The sequence below is a fragment of the Monodelphis domestica genome, chromosome 8 (genome assembly GCF_027887165.1).
Source record: "Monodelphis domestica isolate mMonDom1 chromosome 8, mMonDom1.pri, whole genome shotgun sequence".
NCBI lineage: Eukaryota > Metazoa > Chordata > Mammalia > Didelphimorphia > Didelphidae > Monodelphis > Monodelphis domestica.
The window spans coordinates 199,810,553-199,828,311 of record NC_077234.1 but is presented as its reverse complement, the minus strand read 5'-3'; the positions used below and the strand labels follow the sequence as shown (position 1 = coordinate 199,828,311).

General features: G+C 36.8%; 1 protein-coding gene across 2 annotated transcripts in view; it reads right to left on the bottom strand.

The window, feature by feature from the left end:
* The window catches only part of TBC1D8 (TBC1 domain family member 8), a 139,421-nt gene that overhangs the window by 25,913 nt on the left and 95,749 nt on the right, over positions 1 to 17,759 (bottom strand). For both annotated transcript variants that reach the window (XM_007501140.3, XM_001369738.4), the window contains exons 5-6: positions 16,289 to 16,529; positions 874 to 1,081 (exon numbers count right to left, since the gene is read on the bottom strand). In XM_007501140.3, coding sequence (XP_007501202.2) covers positions 874 to 1,081; positions 16,289 to 16,529 — 449 coding nt within the window. The remainder of the gene's footprint in view (positions 1 to 873; positions 1,082 to 16,288; positions 16,530 to 17,759) is intronic.

Here is a 17,759-nt window from a genome sequence, read left to right as displayed (position 1 = left end):
TATTAGTTTTAAGTATTCTTTGTGGGGTAGGGGGAGTGTGCAGCTAGGTAGCACAGTAGATAAAGTACCCATCTAGGTGTCAATAAGACTTCTTGAGCTCAAATCTGGCCTTAGACAGCCTGTGACCCTGGGCAAGACATTTGCCCAATCCTATTTGCCTCAGTTTCCCCATCTATAAAATGATCTGGACAAGGAAATGGCAAACCACTCCAATATCTTTGCCAAGAAAACCCCAAATGGAGTCACAGTCAGGCACAACTGAAATGATTGAAACACATTTTTTTTATTATTTGAATTACTTATTATTCTGAATATTCTTAACTCATTTAAATATCTTTTGCAATTCTAAGGAATTATTTTTAAATTTTAAATAAAATACTAAGAAACCATAAAGCCCATACTGCTTCTTTTTTTTTTCATTTACCCCCCAAAAAATTTCTTTTAGGGGTTGGAGAGTAGGAGGCTTGGTGAGGGGAACTGCAAAGGAGAAAGTTCTTTTCTCTCTCTGCTGACAATCCTTAGAAAAGCTCTAATTGCTACATGTGTATTCTTAATAACAGCTTTATAAATACTATACATGTCAGGGTAGGTTGTTTATACAAGTCACTTAAAAACGTTTTTTTTTTCAGTTCTCAATGGACTAGAGAAAGCAAAGAAAAACAAGGGTTTTCTTTGTTTTCCACTGCATATGAGGGGAAGACTCACACATTTATAAACTCATCTCTGACCTAGGAAAGAAAGCTGTTTCTTCTAACTGTTGCAGCTTCACGTAACATTGCTCCAGTTATGGGATAAAGTGGGAAAGATATGTAAAAAAATATATACTCCCATAAAACAGAAAAAACAACAAATAGATCCAGAGACAGTTTCTACCTCTCTAAGTGGAAGGACGACATTACAACAGCCATCTTCTTTGCTGGCAAAACAGACATAGCTATCAGAAGCAAACATCCGTCCCACTGTGTGACAGCGGCTAAATGGTGTCCACAGAGAACAGTCTACAACTTCATGTAGTTTCTCCTTCCTTGGCAATCTGAAGAAGGCTCGAAAGAATTCATTTTGTGCTCTGGCTTCCAGATCCCTTGTGAGGGAGGGAAAGAGAAAAAAAATTTTTAATGGGAGAAGTTAGTTAGAAAAGGGAAATAAAACAAACCAAAAAACCCAAACACACACACTCTTCCAAATCTGGTGTTTCCAGGTTAGAAAAACAAAAACAAAAAACCAGATCATGTAAATTTGAAGTAGACACATTAAACTGTATATACCTAATTTTTAAGATAATCTCGGAAAGAATTATTCTGTATTGTGCCCCTTACACTGAACTTTGTTTAATTTAATGAAGTAAAAATTCAAAACTGATCGTTGAACAAAGTAGCCATTCCTTTTTTTATTTCATTAAATATTTCCCAAATGCATGGAAATAAATTTTTAATCAATTAAAATTTTTTTTATTTTTTTGATTTCCAAATCCCTCCTTAAGAAGGCAAGCAATTTGATTTTGACTATACGTGTGAGATCATGCAAAACCTTTCCACATTAACTATCTTATAAAAGAAAACACAAACAAAAACTAAAAAGTTTGCCATCTGCTCTTAGCTTTCATCAGTTCTCTCTCTGGAATTTAGCATTCCATCATTGTTATATACCACAATTTGTTCAGCCATTCCTCAATTGATGGTCATCCCTTCAATTTGCAATATTTTGCCAACGCAAAAAAGAGTTAAAATAAATATTTTTGCCCAAATAGGTCCTTTTCACCAAATAGTGGTATTGTGGGGTCAAAGTTTATGCACTATTTTATAGCTCATTGGATGTAATTCCAAATTGTTCTCCAAAATAGTTCACAGTTTCACCAATAGTGCATTAACAGGCCAGCTAGATGTCTCAAGGGGCAGAGTGCTGGGCCTGGAGTCAGGATTAGCTGGGTTCAAATCTGGCCTCAGACACTTCCTTTGTAATCCTGGGCAAGTCACTTAACCTTGTTTGCCTAGCCCTTGTCTTTCTGTCTTAAAGTTTACTAGGGCAGAAAGTTTTTTTTAAAAGTTCATTAATGTCCCATTTCTACATCCTATCCACTATTTTTGTCATTTTCCTTTTCTATTATGTTAGTCAATCTGAAAGTGTCAGGTTGTATCTCAGACTTGTTTTAATTTGCATTCTCTAGCCTGTAATGTTTTAAAGCAATTTTTCATTTGACTTTTGATAGCTTTGATTTCTTTCTCTGAAAACTGCTTGTTCATATCCTTTGACCATTTATTTATTAATTGGGAAATGGCTCTTATTTTTTATAAATTTCACAATTGCTCCAAATTCTGAATCCCCTCCAGTTTCCCATTTTCCTTCTAATTTTGGCTGCATTTGTTTTGTTTATGCAAAAAGTTTTTTATTTCATGTGATCAAAATAATCTATTTTACTTCTTATAATCTCCTTTATGTCTTGTTTGGTTAGAAATCTTCCTTTTTCTATAAATCTGGCAAGTACATTTTTCCATGCTCCCCTAATTTACTTGTGAAATCATGCTTTTATATCTAAATAATTTATCCATTTTGACCATATCTTGTTATACAATGTGAGATGCTTGTCTATGGCTAGTTTCTACCAAATTGCTTTTTAGTTATCCCAACAATTTTTGTCAAACATTGAGTTCCTACCCCCAAAGCTTGCATTATGGGGCTTATTAAATTATTAAGATTATTATAGTCTTTTACTACTGTGCATTGTGTACCTACCTATTCCACCAATTTGCCACCCTATTTCTTAGCCAATACCAGATTGTTTTGATAATAATCACTTTGTAGTATAGTTTGAAATCTGGAACTGCTAGGCTGTCTCCTTTACTTTTTTTTTCATTGATTCTCTAGCTATTCTTGACCTTTTGTTCTAGGTAAATTTGTTACTACTTTTTCTAGCTCTACATTTCTAGCTCTTTGGTAGTGTGATTTGTATGACACTGGATAAGTAAATGAATGGTTGTCATTTTTTATTATAGTGACTTAGCCCACCCCATGAACAATTAATATTTAACAGTTGAGATCTGTCCTTATTTGTATGAAAAGTGTTTTGTAATTGTGTTCATATAGTTCCTGGGTTTGTCTTGGCAGGTAGATACAAATATTTTATATTGTCTATAGGTATATAAATGGAATTTCTCTTTCTCTTGCTTTCTTTTGGATTTTATTGGGATTATGTAGAAATGCTGATGATTTATGTGGGTTTATTTTACATTCCACAACTTTGCTGAAGTTATTCATTGTTTCAACTAGTTTTTTAGTTGATTCTCTGGGATCCTCTAACTATATCATCTGCAAAGAGGGATAGTTTTGTTTCTTCATTGCCTATTTTTATTCCCTCAATTTCTTTTTCTTGTCTTATTGTTATAGCTAGCATTTCAAGTATAATATTGAATAATAGTGGTGATAATCAATGTCCTTTCTTCATTTCTTATCATTTTGGAAAGGCTTCAAGTTTATCGTTGTTACAAATAATGCTTGTACCTGGTTTTAGATAGATACTACTTATCATTTTAAGAAATGCATTCCTTTGCCTTCTAATTTTTTTTAACCCTTACCTTCCATCTTAGAATCAATACTGTGCAGTGGTTCCAAGGCAGAAGAGTGGTAAAGGCTAGTGACTTGCCCAGAGTAACACAGCCAGGAAGTGTCTGAAGCCAAATTTGAACCCAGGACCTCCCATCTCTAGTGTTGTGTTTTTTTATAGGAATGGGTATTATAATTTGTCAAAGATTTTCTACTGCATTTATTTTTTAGACCCTTCCCTTCTGTCTTAGAATCAATATTGTGCATTGGTTCCAAGTCAGAAAAACAGTAAGGTGAGGCAATGGGGATTAAATGATTTGCCCAGGGTCACACAGCTAGAAAGTGTCTGAGGCCAGATTTGAAGTCAGGATCTCCTGTCTAATCCTGCCTCTCAATTTACTAGCCCACTTAGCTTGCCCCCCTTTTCTGCATCTACTGATATATAATCATGTCATTTTTGTTAGTACTATTATAGTCAATCATGCTGATAGTTTTCCTAACACTGAACCAGTTTTGCTTTCCTGGCATAATTCTACCTGGTCATAGTGTATGATCTTTGTGATATATTGCTATAATCTCCTTGCTAGTATTTTAATTTTTAGCATCACTATTCATTAGGGAAATTGGCCTGTAGTTTTCGTTCTCCATTTTTTGTTCTCCTTGATATTATCAAAATCACATTTGTGTTATAAAAGAAATTTGGTAGGATCTTTGGGGTCCTTAATCATTTTAAATGGTATAAAATATTTTTAGTATTTTTAGTAATTTTTATTAGGAGTATAAAGATATCCTAAAATGAAAAAGTATGAGAACTGCTGCTTTAGGAAAATTTCCTTAGCATGTCCCAAACTCAATAACTTAGATTTAAAACATCTTCTGGTTCTAGATGATCAAAGGTAATACTTAGAAGGGAAATAAAGAAATGATAGCTAAAGAAAAATCTCAAATTCATTTCACTTTGGTGTCTATGGAAAAACTAAAAGGAAAATTTCATAGAAATTTTTTTACCTGTAGAAGTAAAAACTAGGAAATTTGATGTCTAAAGAAAGCTTAGCATTAGCACCAGGCAAACTAATCTAGTGACTATGTCAAATAACATCAGGAGATTTCAGTTTTAGAGCTCAATTTCTTTATCTGAAAAATAGGATTAATATTTACTGCTAAGTAAATATTAACACCAACACATTGTGAAAATCAGTAAAGATTTGGAAGCCAACTCCCCTCAGAAGTCACAGAACCCTTTTATTTTACTTTTTATCTCCTTAACTCCCAGTCCATGAGAGAGGGATCAAAATGTCAATGACAAAAGTATAATGCCGTTACAACACTGGAAGTCATTGATCTAGAACAGTGGTGGCAAACCTTTTAGAGATGGAGTGCCAGGCCCTGCCCTCAGACCCCACTCCAGACTGAGTGCTGTGCCTGCCCCCTCCAGAGGCCATGCTCCTCCTCCCCACAAGTTCCAGGTGGGCCCTTCCCCCCCCCTTATCCCACACAGGGGAGGGAGAAAGCTCTCCATTGGGCTGCTAGGCAGAGGGTTGAAGTAAGGAATGTCCTCAGCAAGTGTAGAGAGGGGGGAGAGCAACTCCACCCAAGTCCCTCTGCCTTTCTAGTAACTAGGGTGTGGGGTGGGTGGTGGGTAGCCACATGCCCACAGAGAACTCTGTGTGCCATCTTTGGCACCCATGTCATAGGTTCGCCATCACTGACCTAGAGCATAAATTACTTGGAGAGCAAAAATTACCAAATACATGTAGAAGCCATATATAAATTTCAAGTCACCAGGTTTTTAGTTACAATATGACAAAAAGTCACAATTTACTAAATGATACCTATTATCCTGAAAGAGTTCACACATCAGTTTTGAATGTTGCCTAAGCCCATCCCCCAAGATTGGGCACAGGGAAAATGTAATTCACAAGATCATAGATTTAGAACTAGAAAAGATCTTACAAGTCATCTAATCTAATCGTCTCATTTTACAGATGAAGAAGATAGAAACCAGAGACAAGAAGTAACTGATCCAAGGTCACATAGGTAGCAGACTTGGCACTTGATTCCACTGCTCTGATTCCAAATCTAGTTTTCTTTGCACAATACCATACTGCTTTCCCCAAAGGATCCTATATATGGCTAAATACTCCAGACCCTTCAGATCATCATTGGGCAATGGGGAAGAGAGAGCAGAAAACAGAAAATGCTAAATTAAACACAAGTTGTCTTAGGAATTTTGTATTAGCCAATATTTCCTAATTACCAAAGTGCATGCTAAGCAATCCCAACATTTATTAAACTGTGTATCTCACAAAGCTATTTCTACATGCCAAATATTTTCTTTTTTTTCTCTGAAAGATATCACTCTCCCATTAGGAGAAGGGTGAGAAAGAGGTGAATGTATGGGGGTGTGATAAATCACAGATGAATATTACCAAAGCACAGGAAAGGTGGGAGGATTCATATTTGCCCACTCCCTAACATTCTCTCTCTCTCTCTCTCTCTCTGACACACACACACACACATCACATGAACTCATGATTAGTTTTATTTTTTCCATAATCTGTAACATATTTAAAATCTTTGGCTCATACACCTGCTACTTCCTCTATTGACTCAATTTTGAGTTCTATTCAATCAGCCTTTTACATGCTTTTAAAGTTCTCTCTGTATCACAGATTCTTTATATGAGGTTACCCGAGAGGATCTGTGGATAGATTTCAGGTGGTTCATGAGCTTATATAAGAAAAAAAACCCATATCTTTATTTCAATATAAATAATGTCCTTTGTAAACTCTTGTATTTTATTTTATGCATTTAAAAACATTATTCTGAGAAGAAATCTGTAGGCTTTATGAAACTACCAACATAATACTCCATGACACAAAAACAGGTTAAGAATCTCTGCTCAACACACATACTTGTCTTCACCTTTTTGGCAATGTTTTTCTTCAGGGGCCTCCCATTCCACCAAGAATGCAATCCTAGACCCAGAAGAACTTTTTATTGGCTTCTTTTCCTCCTACCCTCTACAATGTTAAGCATCAAAACTCAGCCTTTGGCATTCTTTCTCTCCCTCTCCAAATTTTCCTCTAATTACCTACCAATGAATTCTACTGTCAGCTTCCTACAGAAGATTTCCTCCTGTCCAGATCTACTGGTGATCTATATCCAAAGCTCCAGGTCAGCATTTTTATCTGCATAGTAAACTCTACTTGTTTGTTCCCACCATTACTTCTTTTAAAAAAAATTTGTTTGTTGATTACATTAAAATGTATATATAAACCATGCCATTCATGCTTCTGTTTGTCAATTCTTTCTCTGAGAGTGGACATTCACAAGCTATTCTTCAAACATTAATCCTCTTTTGGTTCTACTCATTTCATTTTTCATAATTTCATGTAGGTATTTCCATATTTTAAAACTTAACATGTTGATCATTTCTTATAGCACAATAGTATTATATCACAATCATATGCCATAACTTGTTCATCTAGTCCCCAACTGATGAACATCTCAGTTAACAGTTCTTTGTCACCACAAAAGAGAGCTGTTAAAAATATTTTCATTTCTTTTCCTTTTCCCCTGATCACCTTAGGAAACAAATCTAATAATAGGATTGTTGGGTCAAAAGATAGACACCATTTTATATGCTCATATTCTCTCCAGAACGCTCACCAAAATGGTTGGATCAGTTCACAGTTCCACCAACAGTGTATTTAAATCCCCTTCTCCCACCATTACTTCTAACAACATCTGGAAGAACATATTTACTTTATCCTCCCTTCTCTTAGGAATCCATTTGTTTTCTCAACTGGCTAAGCTCAAAACCTTGGCTACCTTTGCTTTTTAACCCCTCACCCTCCAAGACCTAGGACCAAGCTCTATCCATTCTAATTCCACAATGTCTTTGGACTCCCTACTGTCCTTTTGGATCCAACTTCTCTTTGCTTTAGTTCAGGATCCTATTGCCTCTCTCCTGAGTTTACTGCATTAGCCTTTTAATTGGTGTCCCTACCTCTCAAGCCATATGATCATGTTCTCTTTCATCATTTACAATCCTACCCTGATACCCACCCTCTGTATAGCTGCTGTTCCTAGGTTAAAAAGGCATCCACGTAAGTCGGCAGCTTTCTTCTGCTTTAAAAAGTATGCCATCTTAGGTACATGTAATTATATATAAAGAGTAGGAGTGTCAATCAAAAGTACATGCAGCCACATGAAACAAATGTCATGACTGCAGAGGATGGGCGATTTCGCTATAAAAATGTGACTTTATTAAAGAAATTCAGAGTAAAAGATTTTTTAAGATATGTGAAGATACAAAAGGACTTTACCTTAATATTCATAATTATAAGAGACCTGGGACATTTAAGGGTAGAGAGTGTTTTTGCTCCTTTGCATATTCACAAAGCTTTATAGTATATATGGGTATCTTTCTTGCTACAAAATCTCTTAAGAACCTACAGATTCAATTAAACAATTCCACAAATGTTTATTAAGCACTTAATATTTTCCCAAGACATTGTGTTAGGTATAGGGCATATGGAGAGGTTAAAAATGACATGTCTGTTCTTTCACAAAAGTTGGATAAAAATGTCATGCACATGTTGCCCTTTTCTTATGTAGACATTCTATTTGCTAAAAGGGACAGAAAAACCATATTTTACTTGGCTCACAAAGAAAAGCAGCTGTTTTGAGAGAGCCTGAAAGAAAAGCAATTCCTGGGGGCAGCTGGGTAGCTCAGTGTATTGAGAGCCAGGCCTAGAGATGGGAGGTCCTGGGTTCAAATTTGACTTCAGACACTTCCCAGCTGTGTGACCCTGGGCAAGTCACTTGACCCCCATTGCCTAGCCCTTACCACTCTTCTGCCTTGACTCCAAGATGGAAGGTAAGGGTTAAAGAAAAGAAAAGAAAAGAAAAGAAAAGAAAAGAAAAGAAAAGAAAAGAAAAGAAAAGAAAAGAAAAGAAAAGCAACTCCTCAGATAAAAGTTCTGAAAAGGCTTTGAAAGAAAGCAATTTCTCAGAGAAAGGTATTGCCTTATAGTAGAGGTGACTTTCATGCATTTTTCCCCAGTTATTCATTTAAATATAACTATTTTCTAGACTTTGGGGTTTATTGCTAGGAAACTCCTCCTTGAAGAATTCTTTGGGAACTATGGAACTGTTGCATAATAATTAGTGTCACATCTGACAAAAAGGTGGATTTGGGGTTTCTCACCCTTAGTTATAGATGAGTAACAGTACTGAGAAAGAGGTTATGATTTGAGGCACAGAAGACTGGGATCCAGAATGTGGGTAAAAAAGAGAAGTCGAACAGAGAAGCTGTTTACTGAAATCAAAACATCAGAAACTAAAAGCCTGAACCTGGAGCCAAGGGGCCTAAAACTGACAGACAACAAATGCACAGGCTCTGCAGCTGGTGTGGGGAGATGAACTGATTGGAGGAAAGCTTTAATGCTTAAATGATAATTGGTGAAAGCAGCATCCTATGCTGTGAAGAACTAACTGGGGTAAAGACTGATTTACTCTCTAATGTCATCCCCAGCTTGAGAGAAGTGAAATTCCTCAAAGACCTGCTGGTTTAAAATGCCCTTATTTCCATCTATGACTTGAGAGGGGGAAATCTCTCAAAGCCTATAGAAAACAAGCCACGAATGGCTTTGCAGATCCTAGAATTAAAAGGAGTTACTTTTCATTGAAAATGGTCATACTGCCTCAACGTGGCATCCAGCCAAGGTTGTAGAACTGGCAAGTTCTGAAGATACTAGGTTTGAGAGTTCTGCTAACCAAAAAAGCCTAGCATTGTTTCATAGACCTTAGAGTAACAGGGAAAGGCTTTGACCAGCTGGAGAATGAGAAAACCTCTTTAAGAGGAGGTGATAGTATAGAACAGTGATGGTAAACCTATGACATGGGTGCCAAAGATGGCATGCAGAGTGCTCTCTGTGAACACCACACACACACACACACACACACACACACACACACACACACTAGTTTGTTACTAGAAAGGCAGAGGGACTTGAGTAGGGCTGCTTCCTTCCCCCTCTCTCTACCATACCTGATGATATTTTTTCACATCACTTGCCCCTCTGCCTAGCAGCCCAATGGGAGCACTTTCTCTTTCACCTGTGTGGGGTAAGTGGGGGGGGAGGGGTTTGGTGGGTGGGTGGGCCTGGCACTCAGTCTGAGAGATGGGGTGGGGGCAGGACCCAGCACTGCCTCTAAAAGGCTCACCATCACTGGTATAGAATGTTTCCCAAGGAGACAATGGCTACATTCTGGGGCCATGGACCTCCCAAGTTAGTGGTTGTATTATGTTTTGATTTTTCCTGTCTTCTACTGAATAAAATTAATGTCAAAATTATTCTTTCTTTTGACTTTTTAATAAATGTTTCGTGTTTAAGAGTTAATGTTGCCATTTTTACTGATATTTGTATAAATAGGAAGCATGCTAGTGGGGACTCGGAAGCTGCAGCTGTAAAAGTATCCATCTATTTCTTCCATATGATGGTTATTTTCAGCACCTTGAGGATAAGTTGTAGCCCCACAGTGATCACTGGCATCCCACCCCCAATCCTTGGGAAAACTCTCCATCCCTACCATCATGAGTGCATATTAGGATGAGTGAGAAAACCCAGAAAGAGATTTGGAGGGATGGATGCCACATTAGGCACCATGCCTTTTATATCTCCAACAGTTAAATATAATGTAAGGTACACTGGCTATGGGAGCCAAAGACAGCCAAAGTATTCTAGGATAATTTGAAGAGATGGATGGAAAGTTCTATACGAATATTATCAGGAGGGGTAGCTAGACGGCTCAATGGATAGACCACCAGGCCTGGAGAAAGGAGGTCCTGCTTTCAAATCTGGTCTCAGACACTTCCTAACTGTATGGCTCTAGGCAAGTCACTTAACCCTAACAGCCTCACCCTTATCACTCTTATGCCTCAGAACTGATTTTAAGACAAAAGATAAGAATTTTGGGGTTTTTTAAAGAATATTATCAAGATCCTCATAGAATTTCTCTACTTCTTAATCCTCAATTGATGTTGTGTAATCTGCAAATATTTTCATGATTGTCTTTTTGCAAATATTTGTCATCAGTACTGTAATATAGGACAGGTAAATAAATGGATGGAATGAACTAATGAAAAGCATTTATTAACTACTTATTATATGCAAAGCCAATCTCTTATTAAAAATGTTTCTTGTTGCCTTTGTATGTATGACATATATCAACTCTACCAATGTCTTTCTTTGACTTTCCTCCAAGGAGTGCCTGTGAACCATCTTTCCACTTATCTGCCATTTCATTCTTTCTTCTGGTTTCATTTATAGCAAGATCATGAGCGTTTCCCCCAGAAATATGTACATTCATTAATTATTGGGCAAGGATCTCACATTTATAATGCCAACAAATCAAATTAAAGTTTACAGATTGTAGAAAAGCTGTCTTAGCATCTTCCAGTCCCTTTTCTCCCTTTCTATCAGTGTCACCACAGAATCGGGGGTCCATACAGAATTAATAATCATTTTATATTTTTCTTTGTTTCATAACTTGCTATGGCCATAAAACTTCATCACCAAGTGACTGGCCCACTGCTGGCAATAAATCTCTCTGCAATTAACTGAGCTAGTTCTTAAGAAAAAGGGTTCACTCAGTTACTAAGATCACACTTGAAGCCTTTTCAGGTAACCTTCAAGAATACAAGGTCCCCTCTATAGCACAATGAAGGACCAAAGTAGGACATTATGGAAGAAAGTCAATAATATCATCAGAAAAGTTTTCCCCATGCATAATACCACAGATTTAATAAAAGCCTCAGAAGCTAAGGAAGCTGTTTTACACAACTGATTAGCAACTAATGCTGGGTTTAACATTTTAGGTAAGAAGGCTGCTCAGACAGAAATATTATTAAAGCCCACAAGAAAGTCTTCCTTTTGTGAGAAAAGAACAAAAACTGTCTGAAAATCTAATCTTTTCCCAAAATACAAGGATATCAGATAATCTGGTGAAGGGATCTACCATTGTGACTAGACATTATCAAGATATGTCTTGGCTATCTGAGCATGAAAATATTTTCCATTCCTATAATGAAAAATTGGATGCCTCACAAAACCTTTACTGGCCTATTGGACTAAAAATGTTTATAGAGACAAAGCAGAAAACTAATTCTGCTGTTGGTTTCATCTCATTAAGAAGGTCCAGAGACTTGTAGTTGTTCTGTTAGTTAAGAATGTGTCTGCCTGTGAGGTTTCTGTGGGTAAAAAGTTACAGAGAATAATTTTTCAAAGATATTTACTAACATCTGAAGACAGATAAACCTGCTGGGCTTTAATAATTTGGGATAAAAGTAGAAATGCTATTTATATGGCTTTCCCTTAAAGTCCAAGTCTGAAGAGAAAACACCCTGCACATTTTGTTTCTTAAACTTATGTTTACATAAAACGTCTTTCCTCTATTACTCCCCAAAGTGCTTTAAGGAAATAGAAGAATGAAGTTCCTAGTCAGCAGCTTGTATACACACACACGCATGCACACACACACACATGCACACACATACGATCATGCAGCAGGCCACGGGCTGGGCAGAATAAACTTCAGATTTACACGTTCCCAAGTGTGTGCTTATAGAACTTAGTAAAGCAGCTGTAGACGAAGGTAATAGAATATAAATTACATTAACTTCACATCTCCCAAGCAGTCTCAGAAATCAACATATCTGGAGCACCTATAATATAGTAGGAACTAAACTATAAAAAGACATGTAGGAATCTCTCATTCCCAAAGGGGGGGAAAAGTTTTTACCCTCATCTCCTGAGTATCCATTCTACTACTATCAAAAGCTGAGAACAATCACTGAATGAACAAGAATTTAATGAGGGGCCTCGTGCAGGAGTGAAAGAGCCCACTTTGAAGCCAGGGACATCAGGGACCAAGTCCTGCCTCCATATCTCCATTTATGTATATATAAGTAGATAGACCAGCATTTTTAAAATTAAACATAAGAATGGAGTAAGATGACCTTTTATTTTTAGAGGAAATGACTTGGAAATATGTTGGGGGGGGTTCCTAGGAAGAATGCATTTCTTCCCTTGTTTTGTCAAATATGCTCTTTATAAGAGATGTTTCATGCAAATTTCCAGCAATTATAGGTGGCACTTCTACCATTGCTTCCTAATTATACTATTTCTCCCCATCCTCTGCCCTTATTTCTTGCTCCTCTGGATTTTCTGGAGTCAAGTCTTGCTCCCTGAAGGCAAGGACTGTTTTTACCTTTCTTTTTAGATCCAGAGATTAGCACAGAGTCTGGTACATGGAAAGTAATTAATAAATACTTGTTGACTTATTGACTAGTCAATGAACATTAAATAAAAAGTGAAGAAGTAGTTTTCAGTTTTCCCAGTTCTTATAAGTTTTGACCATAAAAGTCAAAGTATTACGTAAATGTAACTTATTATTTTATCAAGTATCACAGGATATTCTTATTATACAGCGATGTCTTTGTAAGTCAGCAACCAACAAGTATGTGGATTTGGGCTTTCAAAGACCTTTTCTGTGTACTTCTTGGTTCTTGGCTGCATTGAAGGTTGTCTTTTGGACAGCTGAGTTTGGGGTGGGTGAGGTGTTATTGTCCCTCTTTCTACTGCTAAACTGGAAACTAAAGTTTATCTTACAGATATACAAATAATCTTTTGGCAAATGTTTTTATTTTATTATTTCTAAATAGTGCCAGAGAAATAAATATTTGCTCCAAATGCATAAGCTGAAAGGATGATTTGCCAGATTTGACTCTCTTAACTATGGTGACCTGCCCTTAGAATCTAGCAAAATTTTTTTCTCAAGTCTTCTCTAACCTCATTTTGACAATGTTCGACTTGGTGGTTAATATGCCAGGAAAATATTTCCACTTCACCCACACTATTAAAAATAGATTGATACACAGTGACAAGGATAAAAGTGACAAGCTCCATCTGACTGTTTAGTTTCAAGAGAAGGTGGGTTCAGGAATCCCAGCTACTAAGGTCATGCTGAGATACCTGAAGAAACCATGAAAGAGGAGGATGCTTGCCATATTAGATGACTGAGCTCCTTGGAAAACAAGTTCCCTTTAAAATGAGTCCATAGTGGGGCAGCTAGGTGGCAAAGTGGATACAGAACCAGATCAAAAGATGGGATAAATCTGGCTTCAGACACTTGCTAGCTGTGTGATCCTGGGTAAGTCATTTAACTCCAATTGCCTAGCCCTAACTGCTTTTCTGCCTTGGAACTGATATTTAGTATTGATTCTAAGACAGAAGGTAAGGGTTTTAAAAATAATAAAATTAAATAAAATGAGGCATAGTAGAAAAGCCAGGCTTCATAATTAAGAAGAAAGAGCAATGGGCTGGAAGTTAAAGCACCTGAATTCATGTTCTGGTGCAGGACTAATCAAATGTATTGCTGGAGGCAGGTCATAACTTCTCTGTGTCTTATTTCTCCCATCTGTTAGGAGCATTTCTGGCTTTCCCTATCTCCCAGAGCAATGGTGAAAACCTGAGAGATGAGAGGATAGCCAAGGTGTCACAAACATTCCTCACTTTATTGCACCCTGCTTTATGGCACTTTGCAGATAGTTTGATGTTTGTTTTTATTTTTGTTTACAAATTGAAGGTTGGTGGAGCCCAACATTAAAAACAAGTCTATCGGTGCACCATTGTTCCAAAAGCACAAGCTCCCATCGAGTCTCTGGGTCACATTTTGGTGATTCTTCTCACAATATTTCAGACCTTTAGATTATGATTATATCTGTTCTGATGATGTATGACCAATGATCTTTGATGTTACTTTTTAATTGTTTGGGGTGTTACACTTGTATGAGATGGCAAACAAAATCAACAGGCCAGTTAACAAACCTTACACTGGTCTCTAAGTGTTCAAGTGAAAGGAAAAAACAATTGATGCAGCAAACTTCATTACTGTCTTATTTTAAGAAATTGCCTCAGTCACCCCAATCTTCAGCAGCCACCGCCCTGATCAGTCAACAACCATCAAAACTAAGGCATGAGGGACAGCGGGGTGGCTCAATGGATTGATTGAAAGCCAGGTCCAGAGATGGGAGGACCAGGCTTCAAATCTGGCCACAGACACTTCCTAGGGTAAAAAAAAAAAGTCAAGACCCTCCACCAGCAAAAAGATTAAGACTTGTTGAAAGGCTCAGTTGACAGTATTTTTTTTTAACAATAAAGCATTTTTTTTACCTAACAGATAGATTTTATAGATTCAATATCTTACAATTAAAACACTACAATAGAGTGTAAACATAACTTTTATATATACAAGGAATCTGAAAAATTCATGTGATTTGCTTTATTGTGGTGGTCTAGAACTGAACCCCCAATATCTGTGATTATGTGATTATCTGTGATATGTGTAAAATATTAATATTTCTTGGTCTTGCTATAGTTCTTATGAGCTTTAGGCTCAGAACTGGTGTCCCTTGTCATAAGGTGGCTTAAATATACTTTATTTTAAAGTCAGACACACTACTATTATACTATGTAGGTGAACTCTAAAATCATAAGATTCTATGTACTGGCTACCAAGCAAATGCAAAAAAGTTATGTCATTTGGCTCTTTTTATTTTCAAGAAAAGTCACTAAAATTTTAAAAAGAGGAAACTGGAATAAGGAACTTCCTAAAATTACTGGCACTCAAACTGTGGATAATTCTGTAACTTAAAAAAAAACTACATAGCCCAAATAGCAGATTAAACATATTTTCAAATTATGATCAAGAAATAGCCTTGCAACTCCCCAGCTGTCTGCAATAAACCACAGTCAGAAACCACACTCAAGTTCAAACTCTGGATTGAACTTTAAACCAGAAATTTAAACTTGATTTCCTTAAAAGGATAAGCAGGTTATGAAGTTTAATTTAATTTAATTCATTATCATCCTGATTATTATGCCTTAAACTATATGTGCTCAGGGCATGAATAAAGAATGATAATTTTTATTAGTGGTGAACTACAGGGCTGTGAGAGAGGCTCAGCTGGCCCCAAAATGAAGAGATATCAGCCCAACTAAAGTTTTTTCAACAAAATAATTCTGAAAATAAAGATTTTTCTGAACCACATCCAGTTTCTCAGAGAGAACAGAAAACTAACTAGGGTCCATTCACAAGACTATAGCAATACTCTTTTAAAAAATATGGGGGGGGGGCAGCTGAGTAGCTCAGTGGTTTGAAAGTCAGGCCTCTAGAGAAAGGAGGTCCTGGGTTCAAGTCACTTAACTGTGTTTGCCTAGGCCTTGCCCTTCTGTCTTAGAGTTGTTACTAAGACAGAAAGTAAGGGTTTTAAGAGAAATAAATGAAAAGTATGAAAATATAAAGGAAACAACACAGCATAAATTAAAGGCATGTCTGAAATTTCAATCACTTTTTTTAACCCTTACCTTCTATCTTAGCAGAGCTACTAAGTATTGATCCTAAGACAGAAGAGCAGTAAGGGCTAGGTAATGAGGGTTAAGTTATTTGCCCAGGTAGGGAGTGTCTGAGGCCAGATTTGAACCCAGGACTTCCCATCTCCAGACCTGGCTTTCTATCAAATAAGTCGCCTAACCTGCCCCTAATTTCAGTCATTTTCTAGGAATGGAGCTATCTGGATCACAAGCATAGAAACATTTACATTTAGATTATGCCAACAAGATGTATTCCTCAAGCCTCCCTTTTTAAGACCTGGATTAATTAAAGCAAGTGAAGCCTTTACCTCTTGGTAATCTGGGTTGGCTCCTGCAAGTCTGGATCCAGTTCAAATATCTCATTATCTAGGAGCCTTCGGAGTGTCACATCTGCTAGTTGTTCCATTATCTTAAATACCTCGTCAAGGTTAAGAAACATGGAAAAATCACGCTCTTTATTCTGCGTGGTAATGCGGATGGTGTCCGTCATGAAGACATTGCATGTCCTTTCTAGCTTCTGAACATCAACCCAGGGGACAATGAGTTTGACTGCAAGAGAAGAGAGCAAAATGGGCATCTTTATCTTAGAATGTTCCTTTACAAGTCAAAGCTATAGATGTGTTATAAAACATCAGACTTGGGGTTTTTTGGTTTTTTAAAAATGCAGATCTCCAAATATCATTTTAGGGTATTTTTTAAAAAGAACAAGACTGCTCAGCACTTGTATATCAAGATGAAATTGATTTTCAATCAACCAACAAGCATTTATTAAACATTGACTGTAAGCCAGGCAATGTGCTACACACTATGGATGCAAAGAAAAGGCAAAAACAGCTCCTGTCTTCAAGAAGCTTATATTCTAATTGGGGTTATGACATATTTAAGTCAGAATATGCAAGATAAATAGAAAGTAGATCTATAAATAGCAAGAAATAGAAAGCACAGAGGACAGAAGATCAGACCTGGAGTTAAGGACCTGGTTTCAAATCCAGGTTCAGCCACTTTCTGACTTTGTAACCCTGGGCAAGTCACCTAACACCAATTGCCTACCTCTTGCTGTTTTGTATGAGAATTGATACTAAGAGAAATGGTAACAGTTTAAAAAAAGAAAAGAAAAGAAAGGGAAAAGAAGGAAATTTTATAGGAAATGGCACTAATAGTTGGGGGGGGGGGGAGATGGGTACAGAATGGAGACCAGGAAAATCCTCCTGGAGTATTGAATTTTGGTACTTGAATTTTTATTAAACTAAATTTTTTCTTCCCTTCTTTGAGTTGAGTCATAAAGGAAGCCTGAGATTTGTAGAATCCAAGTTTGGAAGGGAGAAAATCTCAGGCATGGGGAATAAATGGGAGTGTTGTGTGCAAAGAAGAGTTTTCTCTTTGGTACCATTTTCTAAAGTCACAGGATTTATCCAGTACAGTGGTTAATAAATGCAAGCATAAAGAAGATCATTCTGAAGCATACTGTTAACAATCATCCTGTGTAAAATTTCTGAATATTTAGAACCACAAGAATCGTCAGTCAATATTTTTTTTAAACCACCAACTGCAAAATTCTGGATTCAAGGGCAGCATTCATCTAATGTAAAAAAAAGGAAAAAAGCTATGAAAGGGAAGCATTTTAAGTTAAAAGATTATTCACAGGCAAAGTTTTTCCAAATAGGACAAACATTTAGGTTGTGTCAAAGAACAGTGTTCTAACAGTGAACTTACAAATAGAGCTTTTATGCAACTCTTTTGTTAAAAGAAAAAACCTACTGTTTGTACTGTCCTTTATGG